The sequence below is a fragment of the Aythya fuligula genome, chromosome 12, assembly GCF_009819795.1.
Source record: "Aythya fuligula isolate bAytFul2 chromosome 12, bAytFul2.pri, whole genome shotgun sequence".
Classification (NCBI taxonomy): domain Eukaryota; kingdom Metazoa; phylum Chordata; class Aves; order Anseriformes; family Anatidae; genus Aythya; species Aythya fuligula.
The window spans coordinates 17,517,091-17,535,521 of NC_045570.1; the positions used below are offsets into that span (position 1 = coordinate 17,517,091).

Sequence of the window (18,431 nt, forward strand, 5' to 3'; positions counted from 1 at the left end):
TCTGGGTTCCTAGTCAGGGAGCAGGACTACAAAAATCATACTTGAGGAAGGGAAAAGCAGGAGAAAAAACGTATGTTATGGGGCATGACTGGTGCTGAGCCTGAGATTGCCCATGTTGTTCCTTACTGCTCACTCATTTCCTCATATTTTCAACTGACACAGGTAAATTAGCTCTGTTCAGATTGAACGTAACCAAAGTGAGGGGCTCAACAACACTAGAGGTACAGACGGTACCGCTGGAAGGCTCCCAAACATTTTCAACAGGAGAATATCTACAAACTTCCTAATGATGAGAGGGAGAGAAAACAGGCCCCTTACTGCAACCTACAAAGTGGTAGCTGACATTTAATTTAGGTTTGAATGAAACATACCTAAAAGGGAGAATAGCAGTCCCTGCAAATTTTGCTCAATTCTCATCAATTTAAAAACAAATGACTGTTAAGTGGACGTTTTACATTTAACAGCAATCTCATCACAAGATATATTGAGGTTGGTAAAGCTGTTCTTTTTCTACACTGGGAATGATGTGTCAGAGAAAGTTTCTGTGAAAAATTCGGTTAGAACAAGTCAAAGACATAGATTAAAGAACTTTTAGGATTTGAGTTACGCACAAGTGATGAGGAAAACATGACAAGTTAAAAAGGTAAAATATCAAAAACAAATCTGTGTATATTGTCATCTGTGTATAATGAGCTCAGCAACAAAAACCCTATGGAAATCTGCAAAAGAACTACTCTAGCTGGCAGGATTAGGCTTTATATCAATGACAAAATATTTATATTATTATTTAAGGGACTGTTTTAATTCTGGAATTTTAATTTGACAATAATTATTTCACTTAATTGGCTAATCATAGAATGATAATTGCATTTCATATTTCCTTTTATATTTTACAAACATAAAAGATGAAGTTAGATTCAAATTCATTGAAACAAGGTACTGAAATAAGATTCAAAAACACAGCAGTCATGTCTTGAACAAGGAGACTTTGGAGCATTCATTAGTAGGTCAGTCACACCAGAAATAATATTTTACTTAGTCTATTTTTTTTTTCTCACATGGAAATTTAAACACTTCATGTTAAAAAAAAAAAAAAAAAAAAAAAAAAAAAAACGATATCAGTAGTTGACAGTCAACTAAGATAAGGTTGTTTTTTTGTGTGTGTGTGTATGTGGTTTTTGTTTGGTTTGGTTTGTGGTTGTTTTTTTTTGTCGTTGTTAACCTGGCCAATTGACTTGAACCTACTAAGCAAAATATTTACTATGAACAGAAAGTAAGGTGAGAGGCTGGAGGGGAAATAGTGCTATGAAGACTTTAAATGAGCTGGAAGTCTCTACATTGGAATTAATTTGTTAAACTGAGAATGGAAGGCCTCAGGTGTGTTGAAAAACAGAGACTTGGACAGATGTCAGTACTGTGATTGCAAAGAAGCCTTAAAGACAATCTTGAATTTAACTTCTATTAATTACATTCACTTTTCCAATTTTAATGCCCCTCCTCCCCTACCATAATATTTTTCTGGTTTGAGGCATGCAGCTACAGTATCAATAGACAATGTTTTATTTTTTTTCCTCGTAAATTACATGTTTGGTATTAAACCATTAGAAAAATTTAAATGGTATTAGCTGACAGATTTGAATTGTCCTGAACATGGACAGGCAGATTTAAAGTGTTATTGTTCACTCAGTTCATTTTCCAAAGCAATGGAAGCATCTGTGTTTCTAGTACATCCTGTGTTATTTATGCAGGAACATCAAATGTCTGAAGACTGAAGCAATACATTCTTGAATGGCATGAGATTAAGACAGATCACAGAAAGTTTCAAATGGAAAAGACCTTTAAGGTCATTGCTCTTTCTGTTCACAAGTGCAGTTTGGTTACCCACAGATTCAGTTTTCAGTCTTTACTGTGAATGGCTTGGCTGAGTCTTAGACAATTGTGTAATTAAGTTTTTCAGGGCTCAACTAGTATTTATTTTTGTAGTATTTTTGTTCCCTTCCACCTCCCCCCCCCCCCCCCCCCCAAAAAAAAAAAAAAAAAATCCTGTTCTAAAGAGGAAGCTTCAGAGGAGCTTGTTACAAAAGGTGACTTTGCTAAGAACAATATATACCTGTAAATTTATTTATGTTTATCCTGAACCTTTTAGGTTGCTTTAGCATATTTTAATCTTCTTTAGCATTTTTCTGTGTTTCAGAGCAGTGATAATTAAAACAAAACAAAAATTTAACTAGTACAACTAGGAAATTTTGCTGAAGAAACTTTCCCATTTCTGAGAAGCAAAATATTCTTATATTGGCCAGAATTTCAAAAACCGGGGAGAGTTTTGCTGTGAAAGTTATTTGTTTGCACAAGTCTAATTAAAGTTCTTTTCTTCCATTAGAGTACATACCATGTGGGTATATAACCTGGTACCTAAATGACGATACCCAAGTAACTGGAAATACTGACAATCAGTGAGTTCCAGAGGTATAAATCTCAATTCCTAAAACTAGTGACACCAGCAATTCCCTCTATTACTTTAATACTTACTATCTTCGTTACAGGTGCTTTTTTTGTATTAACATCATTATTGTTACTGCTAAGTTATCAGTGAATAGAGACACATTCTTGAATGTGTGTAAGAGAAAAATACCTTTTTTTTTTTTTTTTTTTTTTTTTGGTCTCTTTAGATACTTTGCTTGATTACATTCTAGTAAGGGAAGGAGAGTTTAAGGGTTAAGGGATTGAAGTCAAATCAAGATTGTCATGATGTGAGTTTCACTTGTACCACAGACATCTGTGTCAAGTCTTCTAATTTCTGTGTAGGTGTACTCAGTTCTGCAACCTGTTGTGCAGTTGGCTTTGGGAGCCCACCTAAAGTAAATGGGGCTTGAAATAACACAGAAGTCCATATGCACATACATAATTGTACAGAGGATGTTATACCTAGTCATATACATGACAAGTAGAAATACCCTCAAATTGTACATAAACATATTTAAAATGTACTTAATTATGTTAAGTTTTATTGAGTTAATTAGGTAAGAAGTGACAGGTTTTGTACATTTTAAACCATTCAAACATGTTCCAGAAATATACCAATTGAAAAAACACTACAGTTTAGATGTGTGATTGTGATGTAAAAAAAAATAATAAATAAATAAATAAATAAGCAAATACAGCTAGTTCCTTTAAATCTGTAATATCGTTCCTGACAGTTATTCTGTATATATGCAATGAAAATTTAAAGAGACTGGTTTGATAGACCATTTAGTGGTATGAATTCAAAGGAACATTTATGTTTTCATTTTCTGAACAGAAACCGTAGATTTATAATATTTTGTATTTCTGAGTGACCACTTAAAGTCAGCTAAATATATAACTTAACATAATTATCTGAATTGTTCTGGGGTGGACTGTGACTAAAAACTAGAACTGAACTGGTTACCACTTCATTATTTTTTTCTGTCAATAATGGCTACTACACATAATGGGATTTTTTTTTTCTTTTAAGTGTCTACTTCCTTGGATATTTCCCCACTCTGTGACATCCCAACACCTCAGAATATGCTCTTCATGCTGACAGCTTGATGTTCAGTTTTAAATGTGATATGTGATATTGAAACTGAATAGAAAGGTTAGATTGGGCCTGAAGGTTAGATGATGTTACTTGATGAAGTAAGTTGGGATTAGTGTACACCTACAGATCTGAGAAATAACATTGCTGAAATAGACATCTATAGAGGCTGTCCAGGAAAAGCGATAGACTACAAAATGTGGGGTGTTTAATAAAAGGTTAGATGTGGTACTTAGGGACATGGTTAAGTGGGTAATACTGGTGGTAGGGGGATGGTTGGACCAGATGATCTTGGAGGTCTTTTCCAACCCTTATGATTCTACGAACTTATTTATGCATATATTCTACTTACTGATAACTATTAGTAAACTAACCTATGGAAGTTGAGACCTGACTGCTTAAAGTTATACTGTGCTTTAAAAGGCTGGGTTTTTTATATTTTTTATGCATTAATGAGAAATTAGATTTGTTCAATGCTACTGTTTCAAAACTGTACCTATTAATTTCACTTTCTGAATATTTCCAGTTGTTCAGCTAAGTTTATCATATTAGAGCATTGGAAAATGCATTTCCAGACTGCAGGTAATCACCTCTGCAATTGTTTTGTTTTGAACGAATCAGAAGAGAAAGGGAGAATTTATTTAGTGTTGGTCAAATGAAGGTGACATTACTCTGGCAAAGTATCAACTAAAATCTGTAACAATGTCAAATATAAAATAAAATATCTACACTATTAGCTGCTTTACCAGAGAAATTACATCACCCCCAGTAAGATATGTCAAATCTGTAGTACATGTAAATATGAATTGTATTACATAAACATAGCACTGCACTGGGTAATATATGCTTCTGAATTTCAAAGTCTTTTAGTTGCTGAACTTTTGTCTTAGTATTACCTACATGCATGTACATTTTGCACATCACAAGAACAGCCCAATAGGGTGTGTATATGTAGGTACAAGACAAGTAGGAGAAGCAGAAACAAGGATTCAGCAGTGAGCAAGGCCAGTGCAAGAAGTTAGAAGAGTGCGTTGGTGTATATCAGCACTGTTCCAGATCTGCCAGTATAGTTTTATAATAAATGAGTTAGCAGTGTGCGAGAGACTCGGAAATATCATCTGCTGGTGTCAAACAGATACCCTTTGAAAACGACTTCAGCCTGAGCAACCTATTCCCCTGTGCAAGCTGATTAGTTTGGATTGGCATGTTTCTCCCCAGTCTTGCCAATTTTGGCCAATTGCTTAGCACATGCCGACATTTTAGCTCCCGAAGTTAAATATTGACATTGATATATGAGTGCCTACTGGAGCTTTGAGTAGAATTATAAGACACTCATTTCACACACACAGTACTAACGCATACTGTGTTTTTCCTAGCATTAAGAATTTTGGAATCATCTCCTCATATATAATTTGTTTCCCATTTATGTGATGTTATAAGCTGCAAATTTTAAGGATAAATTCACTTACTTCTCTCTTCTTTATAAACCTTTTTTACAATGTTATTACTGTTCAATGAGTTCATGCATTTGCTCTAGCCACAAGCATACCTACTGCTACTCCTGATACTAAAAATTGATTTCTTAGCTGCTGGAATAAGGTTGTGTGTTATCTGTCTGGAGACAGCTGTTTCAGCCTTTCAAATTCAGTGAGAGTTGCAATGAAAAGATTCCCTTCTTCCTTCAGAAGACAATTCCAGGACAGTCAAAACTAGTGACCACTAAAATTTGGCACACAACCCAAAACATAGCCAGTGCATTGGACCACTGAAGAGGTTACAGGTGAACATACACAGTTATTATCTAAAAAGCGTGTATATATATATATATATATATGTATAACATAGTTATTAAATTACTATTTTTACAGAAATGTACAAGATATACTTTATAGGCAAGTGGTGCAAACACTATGACACTTCTGGTGTTTAAAACAACCCACAACAAATCAACCAGTGATGTACATAAAAACAATTTAAATTTTTCTAAGCAAGTTCTACAAGAAGGCTATATTAATAACTGTGTATCCAATTAATGCTCTTTTATAGATGCTAAAGCCAGGAAAAAGGTATCTGAATGTTGATTAACTGTCTAATCAAAAACATGGTTCTGATCTCTTCTTCCATTTTCCCATTACTCCTTTAACATTACCGAGGTTTTGATAAAGTCCATGATGTAATGGAGACCTTAAATTATGCAGAGATTAATGTAATATTTCTGATGAGAGGGTAATTAAAGGAAATCTAAGGAAATGGAGCATGCCTGAGTTGAACTCCAGACTTCAACTGTGTTAACTCTCTCCACTATGTTAAATGAGAATTACAGGATGAATACATCTTGGGTAAAGTTCACTCCTGTACAGAGGGTCAGCATGAAACCTAAATGCCTTTAATTTTTATAAGGTTTAAACTGCCATTTAAGACACAGGATCTGTAACGGTGGGGAAAGAAGGGAGCTTGTCTGGTCTCATAAGGTACACATCTTTCAAAGGCTTTGGATTAATCAAGTTGTTTCTGTTTCTTTAAAATAAGCAGGGGTATGGGTCACTAATTTACAAACATGTTCAGAGAAAGCTAAGGCTACAATGCAGAAAGGTAAAGTGTCTGGAAATCACAAATAATTTTCTGAGCTAAGTAGAAGTAATTTGGCAAATGAGGTTGTTTACTGGCTGATTAGGAGGGTTCTGATGGACCATGAGCTCTCCAGATCCTGAGCCATGGTAAACAAGGTTACATGCTAAAGGCTGTCTTTTTTTTTCTAATATCATTATGCATTCATGGTTTTAAAGAGTTATGTGCATTTTTTTTCTCCATTGTCTTTTATCATATGAATCAGAGTAGGGAATAAACATTAAATTAGTGTGAAGTAGACAGGTGGCTGCAGTCATTGAAGAAATCGATATTATAGACACTGTCTTTATTAGGCGGCTTGCTCCTTTTTTGAAGCAATTCAGTGTCTGAAACCATGATACCTAGATGATGATTCAGATATCAGTCCTGTAGAGTCTTCTGCTACCTACTTCAAACCTTTTGACTTTCCAATCAACTTTAGTGGGAGTAGAAGGGGGATTTTGTTCCATCTTAGGTAACTACATTATGAATCTCCCTACCCTAAACTGCATACTTAGACCTATATTCCTATAGCATTATTACACTCCATCCAGATAAACACATCCAGTTTTCATTTTCTTGACCAACAAAAGCAAAAATCATCCTCCAAAGTACTAATGCCAACCAACATCATCCATTTACAATAACAAGCCCTGAATTCTTATCTGAGACAAATTAACCATAATAGTAACAATTCAGACAGCAAGCACATAAGAACAATGCTGTAAAGTTCACTTACCTCATATTTGACTGCTATCTTAAAAGGAACGTGGCTGAACATTTCTCTCAGGAATAGAAGAGCTAGAGCAGAGACCTGTGAGATTAAAAATGGCAATGATCACATTGGAGACTGCGCTGAGAGTGAGTTCTGGAGAAAATAAGTTCTATATAGTTATGCTAGCTTTATGCTGCTTGTGCATTCCCCAGATACTCTAAATGGAAGGGGTGAGAGGTGGCTATTGGCAATAAAAGAACAACGATGTACACATCACCTTTGTGGCTTTCATACCTGCAGCTGTATACAGCAAAACAGTTGGAATCATGGATCATCATGTCCAACCTAGCAAGCCATTAACCTACCTACTTGTAGTAGGTAGACAGAAAATCTCATTTAAAACATGGTTTTAACACACACTGTGCAATAATTGAGTGCTGAGATGAGCTAAAATATAGTGATGATTTTTACAAATCTATATTTTACTACAAATATAAAATAATTACTATGCATAATGGTAATTAATGTACAGATCTAAACCTGCCAGGTACAGGCTTACCAGGACATTAGGTTCCTAAAAGAACTAGTCAGCATGGGTCAGCAAATGTTCTTGCATGCATTTGCACATTTTATACTCACAATATTCCTTAAATAGTAAGAACCTGTTGCTGAACACAAACTGTAAATATAAAATGCATGAAAATGTGTCAAAACAAAACAAAATTAAAGTCAGTGGATAAACACTTGGAGCCTGTCATCTTTAGGTTGGTTGTTTAGAGATGAGAATGCCCTAACACTTTGGCAGTCTGTGTGTATTTCTGGAACTTTCATTTGGTCCTTGTTGGCAGAAGAAAGAAAGAAAAGCAAACAAGAAAACTACAATTCCTCTATAGAAAACAATAATGCACAAGAGCAATCCAGCTGGGAAAATAAAGACATTTTAAATACAATACTTGATCAGATCTGCAGAGAATATATACTAGAGCAGTTCTGTGATTTCTATAGCTCTGCTTATATTCATCATTAAGGTTTCTGCACAATACTTTGGTCATTTCTGATTTCTGTGGATTTTGTTTTAAGGGCATTACTAGCCAGAATGCATGTCCAATAACGCACCTTATAAGATTATATCAGAATATTTTTAGAAAGTAAATTTTTATCGACAAACTTTGACATTAACCACAGAAACTAAAAGTTAGTCTAACTTCACCATTGGATGCAAGCAAAAAAAAAAAAAATAAATAAATATATATATATATATATATATATATATATATATATATATATATATATATATATATATAAAATTCACCATTGTTTGCAATAGAAAGAACCAAAACAGATTTGGTCTTGAATAGTCTTACTGGAAGTACTGAAGTTGGTTAGCTACATAACTTTTATAGCCCCCTAATTTTGAATATTGGAGCTGTTTTAAAAGTCAGAAGCAAAGGATATGTACTATTCCTCCAATCAACGTTTAGAACAAATTATTTTAACACAACTTTAATTAAGGCTGGTGAAATGGCTGAGCTGGATTCATAGTAGTCTTATCACCCATTGCTAAATGTCAAGATTCTTGTAGATCTGTCAGAAGAAACACATGCTAAGGAGAAAGCTTTTTACAGATGCTTGCAGGGAGCTACTCCTATTACACAAGAAAGCCTGGGGGAAAAAAAAAAAAAAAAAAAAAAAAAAAAAAAAAAAAAAAAAAGAAAGCCCAAAAGGTTTCTTTGAAAACATGTCAATGAAAGTTGGTGTCATAGTGTATGAATACGAAAAGGTGGTCATGTGGGGATGATCCATGAAAAGACACGCATTAGGGAAGAAGCAATGAAGGAGTCACAGTAACAGAGGTGTTGTTGAAGTGGCAGAGTAGGAAAATACTCTGTACAGCAAAAGACTGTCAGGATATGAACTATAGTATCTTGATTTTGACAAGGGCTGTGAAAACATGTTACAAACCTGCTGAGGAGTGCCTGGGCAGGATATTTAGCTGTTTGAATGGCTAGAAACAGCCATTTGGGATGATGTGTGAAAGAATCCTCTAGATTAAGATGCAACCTAAATACACAGACCTAGAAAGAAGATTCTGTGACAAAAATGTTCTCCATTTTGTCTCACTTTTTAAGTTTGAATAAGATGATAGTGTTGTCCAGAGCAATCAAAAGAATAACTGGAAGGGAGTGCTTTAGGGGAAAGATTTAAGAGCTCAGTTTTTAGCTGTGAAGAGCTCTCTGCTAAACATTGAAAAGGTAGAGGTCAACATTGTAGCCTAAATGGAAAAACAGGTAGGAAGAGTAAGATCTCTGAACTGCCAGCCCTGAAGCAATCGGTGAACGTGTATGAATGGTAGCACAGAGAAAGGGAAGAAATTGAAGTGGGGAAAACAAAATTTCCCCAGAAACCTGGAATGTAAAGAATAAGACAAAGACGTGCAGGAAAAGTGATTACAGACCTCATAGGAAAATGACAGGAAGATGTAGTCACAGGAGCTGAGGGAAGCATCAGATTTCCAGGCATGTGATAGAATGTGTCAAAGAGAGCTGACAGGTCAGATGATGAGTTTGATAAGTGATTTCAGTAGAAGGAAAGTCAAAGCAGGAACTGCAGTGCTTCAGGATGAAAAGGAGAAGGGAACTGGGGCGGTGTTTGGAGAGGCAAGTGGGGAAACAGGCAGGGAAAATCAAAAGCATGCTTACATTTGTGAGAAAAGCTAGCCTTCAACTAGTACTGTAAAACAAACAAACAAACAAACAAACAAACAAACATATTCATAGTTAAAGCTGACCTAACTAGTTTTAATATATAGTTTACTCAGGAAAGGCAAGGTGCGTGATAAGGTAGTAACATTCATTGCATCTGTCAATATGATGTAAAATATACAAGCTTTTCTTCAGGTCTGCACATAAATCAACATATATTGCCCTTTATTTACAAGCTGTTGGTGAAGCAGTCACTAGCTGCTTGAATTTGTGTGATATTTATAAATTTTGTGCTGACAGATTGCTCTAAAGTTTCAGCCTATGGATTATACAGCAATTCAGTGTAAGAGGTGCTGTTCATTCATCACATACCAGTGCCTGTCCCCAGCAAGGAGACCTCCAGGGACCTCCAAAAGACTCAGAGGAGCATTGCTGATTCAAAAGCTAGTATTATTTACTTGGAGTCAGGCTTGAACAAATGCCCTTAAATGATAATAAACTTCATTGTGACTTGGAAATACATTTTTTTCAGATAGTTTGTGAAATCAAACTCCCAAACTTTTGCTTTTCACTATCCCAGGAGATCAAGTTGTTTATGAGAATTTAGTCCCAGCCAGTCCTTAATCCAAACATATCCAAACTCTGGCAGTCATGCTTACAAAATTCCTATAGAAGCCTAGAGCCTAATTTTGTGGTCAGACTTTTTCTTTAAAATGCATGCTAAAAATCCCAATCCCAAGCAATTCCAGATTTTATCTTATTTGGAAATCTCAGTGGCACTTCTCACTTCAGTGAGCCCCATCCATCAGTTCCCTCTATGGATTCTCATACTTGTTTAATTTGCTTTACTGACCTTTGTTTAACAGAACTGAGGCCATGCTGCAGGGGAAGGGCAGGCTGTGGCGTGCTATCCAGGTGTCTGTCTTGCTGTACAGCCCATATGGACAGGCCCCTAGCTGGAGGAATTTAATATTGAAGCCAGTTAAAATAATACCAAAATAATAACAAGAAAAAAGCAGATAAAGTAAAAACAGCCTTATCAATAATTATATTAAATTTGAGTTGCCTTGAAGGAAAAGCAGATAATTAAAAACAAATAAAGAGCACAGCCTAACGTCTATTAATGACCGTGATGTTACTGCTTCTTCTGTAGGTGTCTGTAATAGTAACAGAATTATATACTTAATCATTTAAGGGTACAAATGCAATATACATTAGACAAACATTTCCTGCCTTTGTGTCAGTTTTCATGTGCATGCTTGATAGCAGCTGTGTGTTTTGATGCCACAGTCACCTTGGCCCAGGTTACAGAGCCCTGCATCTCCATAAGGCCATTGCTACACTGTTGTGAGTTAATCACAGTGGGCAGCTCAGCACCACACAGCTGCTCACTCATTGCTGCCCCAGTGAGACACGGAAGAGACTGAGAAGGGTAAAAGCTAGAAAAATCATGGGTTGAGATGATGAGAGTTCAACAGGTAAAGCAAAAGCTGTGAGCACAAGCAAAGCAAATTCATTCACTGCTTCCTATCAGCAGGCAGATATTCCTGCTATCCCTTCCTATATATTCCTGATAAATAGGAATATATATATCCTATATAGATATTCCTGATATTCCTTCCTATCAGCCATTTCCAGGAAAGCAGGACTTAGCACACATAATGGTTACCTGGGAGGGCAAAGGTCATAACACTGGATATCCTTCTCCCCATCTTTCCACCAGCTTTTATTGAGAAACGTGATGGCATAGCGTATGGAATATCCCTGTGGTCAGTTGGGGTCATCTGTGCTGGCTGTGTTCCTACCAACTTCTTGTGCACTCTAGTATACTAGCTGGCAGGGCAGCATGAGAAACAGAGAAGGCCTTCACACCATGCAAATACTGTTCAGTAACTAAAACGTTGCTTTGTTATGAACTCTCTTTTGATCAAAAATCCAAAGCATACCACCATAAAAGCCTCTAAGAAGAAAGTGAAGTCCATCCCAGCCAAATCCAGTACAACCAGTAAACCAATACTGTAAGGTCAGAAATTGAATTCATTTGAGAGGGGCCAGACCAGCATCAGCCCACAAGCAAGCTCTAAACTGACGTCCAGATGACCTTAGCTATGTGTTTTGTTAATATCATTCTTATATGTTTTTTATTTAATGGTTGGACTTGATGATCTTAGAGAGCTTTTCCAACCTAAATGATTCTATGACTCTATTGCAAAGCCAAATATTCACAACTCAGTACTGTCCTATTGATGCCAAGTGAAATTGGAGGAAAGAAACCCATTATCTACAACTGATAGATTAGCCCTTAATCTTTCTTTCTTTTTTTTTTTTTTTTTTCCTAAGCTTGTTTACTAGCTTCGTATTATCAGGGTACCCATCTAAAACAGGAAAAATCATTCAAGTTGTGCTACCTTCGCTTAAAATAAATAAATAAATCAAAAGGTTAGGCAACAAAGATAAGATTTGCATTTCTGTAGCAACGTTAATAAACTATGTCAGCTCTTTTAGTCCCTGGTATATTCACAAATTAGAATGTTATTCTTAAAAAGTATATTGTTTGTTTGCTCTTTACTAGTCAGTGTGCACACGCAAGGGAGGCTTACTGGCATTTTACTTGCACTTTTGCACCAACATAACTGAACAAGGTGTCAGATGGGTCCTGAATTAGGTCCTGACTCAAGATTTATGTTCAGGCCTCCACTCTACATCTTTCTGAAATGCACTGCAAAGGTCTCTGAATGCTCCAAGTGACATTTTGGGATTTCCTCCTGGAGATTTCTGTGTTCACAAATAATTGTTTCTAAACCTGGATAATTCATAGCGAATTACTGATGAATGTGCATCTACTCAATAAGTAATTTGGGGGGGAGGGGGAGGGCAAGGTAAAAGGTACTGTGATCTGCATAGTAATAATCATACCCATTTCCCATCATTTAGGTCTGTAAGAACTCCTGACATTTGAAGCTGTCCTACCACGTTGCCGTGGCAACAAGAAAAAAGAAAACGTCAGATCTGAAGACTGCAGTTTACAGTTACTGTTCTTCACTACTAGGCCTCAGTTGCTCCAGATTCTGTTTAATTTGCAACCTCACAATCTGTCCAACTATACATTGGTGTTTGACAGCCTCTACCCTAACTTCCATTTATTAATGGACTCCTCTTGCAAGATGCAAGGTTTATGTGACTTTTCACTGAATGTTAAAAGACCATGACATCTAAACTTGACCTTCGGGGAGCAGAAAACAGATTGACTCCATTTTTTTTCTAACTGTTGACTTGTTGCTATTCAACTGTTCAGAAAATATTTTGTCTGTGGGTTAGTATTTGTATATGTATGAGTGTATGTATATATATATATATATTTATATGGAGAGAAGAGTTATAGGACTGGTTTAGCTTTTATAAAATATTCATCTGGACTGTGCAAGTGACAAAGCAGAATAATACAGCCACAGATGAATTGTAACTATTCTGTATGGCTAAACCTACTGTATTTGCTGTTTATGGTGTAGCCAGAAGGAGAGAGCCTATTGCAAGCATATCACTAAAAGAGCTTCTTTGTTGACACCAAATTAAGCAGGCCCAAGGCTCTGCAGCAGCACTTCTTGTACCTCAGGTTCAGCAAACAGGAAATGCAAGTCCTCCTGGCTCGTTTCTGATCTGGACTTCTTTCCTTATGCCCCTTTTGAAATTTAAGATCACCCAGGAACACAGCTCTTAGACTCCCCTTGCAGCGGGAGCAGTGCCAGGAGGTGAGACGAGCTCGGATTTGTGAGACAGTGGGGAGTAGTCAGCTGCGACTGGCTCCGTGTGGGTTGCTATCGACAGCAGTGGGACATGCTGGGCCTGATTTTAAAGGGGGTAAAGTCAGTTTCCTTTATGTTCCTGCAGATAATTATTTGCTGGGGCAATTTACAAAATTTAAGTCTTTTGTCAGTTCTGCAGACACAGTTAAGTCAGTAGATGTCTGCATGAGAAGCTGATCAGAACAGCATAAGCAAGGTATTTCTCAGAAGCACTGGTCTCTCTCTCAGCCTCTGCGCAGCTGTCATCACACATACATGCGCAAGGAGGAAAACAGATACCCTATTATATAAATATATTCACATATATATATAGTTTTGAATATATATATATATATACATACATACACATGTACACACAGTTTCCAGTTAAGAGTAACAAGAGCATTTCTTTGTGTGCATAAACTTACCACACTTGTTTGCAGACATGGGAAAAAAGGGTGTTCGTTACACAGGAATATGAATCCTTTTATATTCTGTGAGCATGTAAGGCTGAAAAAAAAGAAAAAAGAAAAAAACTAACTGTATCAAGATGATCATCTTGTCGATAAATTGTAAATGATCCATCAAAGCTCACACCAAATTTTTATAAATTTAACACAACAAGTATACTAGTGACAGACTGTGGCTTTTATTAGAGCTTGCCAGTAACTAGGGTAAGGTAAGTGTCTTAGAATATTTTAATAAACTTGCTTATTTAAAGTTTAAACAAGAAAGCTTCCTTATGCAATAGAACTTTGCAGCTGCATTCTTTAGTTAGCATTTTTACAGTACTTATGAGTCATACTGTATGTTGTCTTTACTACAGTGAGATTATGAGCATATCTTCCACATCACATATATGTTTCAATAGTAAAGCTTTTTGGAAACATTAAAAACTCCAAACATACATTTAGTTTTCCATAATGCTACACTAGATATTAAATGTGTGTTGGTGGTTAAAAATTGCTGTACAATAGCTTTTCTCTGACTTCCTGTATTGTACCAAATATGACAACAGATTTTTGTTTTGTTTCTATTCAAAAGGAGTAATAACAATGGCAACAGAGGAAAAATTAGTTTGTGCCGTGAGTTTCCCTATCATTGTAAATTTATTGATAAGATACAAGCTGCCTTCAAACAAGAACCTGTTTTTCTCTTCCAGCTTAACTCCTGCAGTCCTAGCCAAGTGAAATCTCCCACTGACCTTGTTTCTCTTGCAGCACGCTCTCGATGTTTCGCTTTCCACAGCGGTGCTTTGAGGTTAGTGGGTGTTTCTGTTGAGCAAGGAACTTCAGGAGTGGGCTGTTATGCAGCTGCAGGCATTTAAAAGGGAAGTGCCTGGTCTCAAACATTAACATGGGCATGCTTCTAGTTCTCTTTCTCTGCCCATGCCTTGTAAAAATCATGTGCTGCTGCTTTATCATCAGCAGTCATGTCTTATAAAAAAAAAAAAAAAAAAAAAAAAAGGCAATGTTTTCAAAAGGAAAAAAAAATAAATCAACAACTGCCTAACACTACTGGATCTTCAGGATACATATTTAGTGACTTCATCCAAGCGCACCCAAAGACGAACTGCACTCTCCGCTTTTATCTATGAAAACTCTATCTTGAATAAAAGAAATGATAATATCCTCCCCCCAGAATACTCTTTTTCTACTTGCTTTCTTCCTGTTTCTATCAAGCAAAACCCACCTCTGGAAGAGACACCCATTGCCATTTGTGTCATTTTTATCAAGTACCACATAAAGCTACCCTTTTCTAATTTACACCAAGGTTCACACAGCATTTGGTGGATCATCCCAAGGACATCCAAAACCAGGAAGAAAGAAAAAATTCTTCTACCTGGAACTGCACTAACAATGGATAGACTCTTTCTACTAATTTGTGCCCAAGGACAATAAATCTTTCTTCTCAGATAATACTGCAACCTTTTGACATGTAGAGAAGTCAGTACAATGGCTGAAATGCTGAGTCAAGATGCGTCAAAGGCTTTAATCACCATTATCACTTTATCACTCCAACCAAATTAAAGTCACCCAGCCTTCACTGTGTATCTCTTTAGGCCTCCGACTGAGCTAATCACTGGACTACCTAAGCACTCAAAGAGAAGATGAAGCTGCCATGTTAATGTTTCTCCACCGTACCTGAGAACCAACACTTTAACAAGTGACTGTGTCGCATTCTGTGGCATTATACAAATGAGGAACCGCATGAGAATCTGAATTTTCTTACCTGAAAATAAGCTCAAAAATGCTATTCATTACCTGAAACAAAGGAAAAGTAACACTTTTTTTTAGTTTCTCACACTATCGTGAAAAAGCAGAGAGGTTGCAAAATTAGTTGGTGTTTTTGTTTTTTCTTTTTAGTTAATTATGTTTAACGTGTTCAGCCAAGCTTGCTGTTTTTATAATACAACGCTGATTTCTCCCTAGCTATTTTGGTCACTACAATTTTTATTCCAGCCTATGTTTGCAGACATACAATGCTGTCTGGTGTCAGAAAGGCAGTGAACTTAATATTTTTGGTTTTGAAACATCATGTCTTGTGCAAAAACCATTTCAATTTAAAAGAGTATCTGCTGTTAAAACACAAAGTGGGTATAACAATCAGCAAGAGGAGTTCATTAGCAAGGTGAAGGTGTCATTTGTGGTGTACTTGCTAATTGAACTCTGTCTGTACACCTCATGCTTGTGCTCACGATATGCATATGTGCATTTATTAATGTACATTTTGTTCAGTAACTGCAGGTCTGAAGATTAAAACAAAGGGAAGCCAGCTAAAATTTCCTACTGGTTAGCAAGGAAAATTAGGTAAGAGCGGAACACTGGCTAATACACTTTCTGAGCCCCATTCTCATCTTACTTACACTGGTGTAAATTAAAGAGCAACGCCATTAATAGTCTTGTTTGAGCTTCAGTTAGTTGTATTTAGATGAAATTTTTAATTTAAACCTCTCCGCATATTGTTTTTACTGGTCTGCTGTGAACAGTAAAGCACAGATGACTCACTTCCTTCACCAACCACTTTAACATGTCTCTAAGGAACCCAGCATAATTTGGTTTAACCTTTATTTGAAGTGGCTGTGGCCTGTAGTCAAGTAATTTGTCCTGGTCTCTCGTGTAGCCATTTAAGTTAGGTATCACTGTAATACAATCCTCATTTATTAAATTGTGGACTTACAATCAGTTCATAGGAACCTATGTTAAATGTTTTGTCACTAGAAAAGGAAAGATGTTATAGTAACAACTTTCACATCATTGATCTTTCCTTTGCAAGACTTCTTGCTGAAACACTGAGAAAAATGCTGGGTTTTGTCTCAATAGTGCACTTAGCCATTTGAGACACAGCAGAATTTTGTACACAAATAATTTTACACCTTATCTAAAAGCCAAGTTTCTTTCTGAATGGGTTTAATAATTACTCATATAATTAAAGTTAAAAAAAAACAAACAAACAACAAAAAAAACAACATGATTAATCATGTTAAACAGAGTCATGTCAGCTTGAGAACAGCAAGTCTAGGACAAAACTCTGATCCTATCTTTCCTTTGTTGCATCTCTAGAGACTCAGTTGTCTGAGAGATATGCTGGCCAATGGTGACAAAATGAGAAATAACTAAAATAAAAATAATTTTCTATTAACTCTGATCTATAATATTTAGAGTTAACAAGCAAAGTATTTCAGTAGTAGTTATAACAGCTATTCTCTTTAAAGCAGATATAGCTGACTATTTAACTGTGTAAACCATATAACCCATTGACTACACTGTTTTCACATCAAGATATGCTAGTTGGTTTATATTTTTCCAAATGAAATGGATACACTCATCCACTCTCCGTGGAAAGTTATTAGTTGCACAATTGCTATGTGTGTGTATATATGTAGATATATAGAGATATACACATACATATATAAATATATATATATATATACTATATGCAGATGGAGACTAATACAACATGGGGACTTGGAATAAGCAATTAATCCAATGATTCACAGATGAGTTAAGAGAAAGCTTGTGTTACGTACATGTATGCCAAACCAGAGTGATTACAAAAAACCAACAAACTCCACACACTGAAATCCAGGCTTATTCCAACTCTCATGTTGTATTTATGCTACCTGTAGCTGTCCCCTCTTAATAAAATTTATATCATTTGAAGATATCTATAATTATTTACCAACTCTCTTTTTTTAAATTTTTTTTTTCTTTTTTCTTGTCTACATATCAGCTGGTCATCAAAAGTGGAAAGGGAAGGGTTTAGAGCCAGAATTCTGCATTTCTCTGCTTTTGACAGGACAAATATTTAGGAAAGTTTCATTAACCCTTTGACCATTACACTCCTTCTCTGCATCAATAAGTGGCTGTATTTGATCATTTGGGGGTAGAAATTAATGTAAAGATAGACTATGTGTATGTACATGCATACACACCACCCGGGACTGTAGAGCAAGAGCAAGTCTGGTGAACTGATTGTGAATTCAGTACAAACAAGCTGTGTTGTTACTGCCATTTCAAACAGACACCGCCTGTAAAAACATATTTGCCCCATAACAATCTCTCTATCTCTCTCTGTTATCAACAAGATGTTTTTATGAGTTCCTTTCCTTTCTTTTTTGTTTTTTTTTCTTTTTTTTTTTTTTTTTTAAAGCTCAAACAAGGAGAAAATATTTTGTTTGATTAAAAATAATAATAATAATTCAGCTACTTTTCCAGTTAATTGTTCCTTTGGGCCCTAGTTGCTGAATTGCTTGCTGTTTCTGAGGTGTAAATAAACGTTTTGATTTCTGACGTGGTTGCAAAGAAACTTGTAATTTATTTGTGAAATGCTCAAATAAAGGATGTATGGGCTTTTAACTTTTGTCTGGGCGTAGACCTTGCTGATGCAGTATAGCAGGAAAGGAGGACTACAAAACGACCATGTGACTGTCAAAGCACTGGAGTAGCCTGAGCTAAATACAAGAAGCTCCTACATTGCTCTAAGCAAAAGAGATGAATTGTGGCCTCCATCATCATCATGCCATGTTTATAGAGTGAAAATCTGGAGGTCACAGATGTAATTGAAGT

At 36.0% G+C, this 18,431-nt stretch overlaps 1 protein-coding gene across 1 annotated transcript in view; it reads left to right on the top strand.

The window, feature by feature from the left end:
* The window catches only part of CDH13 (cadherin 13), a 482,496-nt gene extending 465,688 nt beyond the window's left edge, over nucleotides 1–16,808 (top strand). Inside the window, exon 14 of the mRNA XM_032195360.1 lies at nucleotides 12,515–16,808. Within this exon, the coding sequence (XP_032051251.1) occupies nucleotides 12,515–12,522 (8 nt within the window). The 3' untranslated portion in view covers nucleotides 12,523–16,808. The remainder of the gene's footprint in view (nucleotides 1–12,514) is intronic.
* Nucleotides 16,809–18,431: the final 1,623 nt, after the last annotated feature.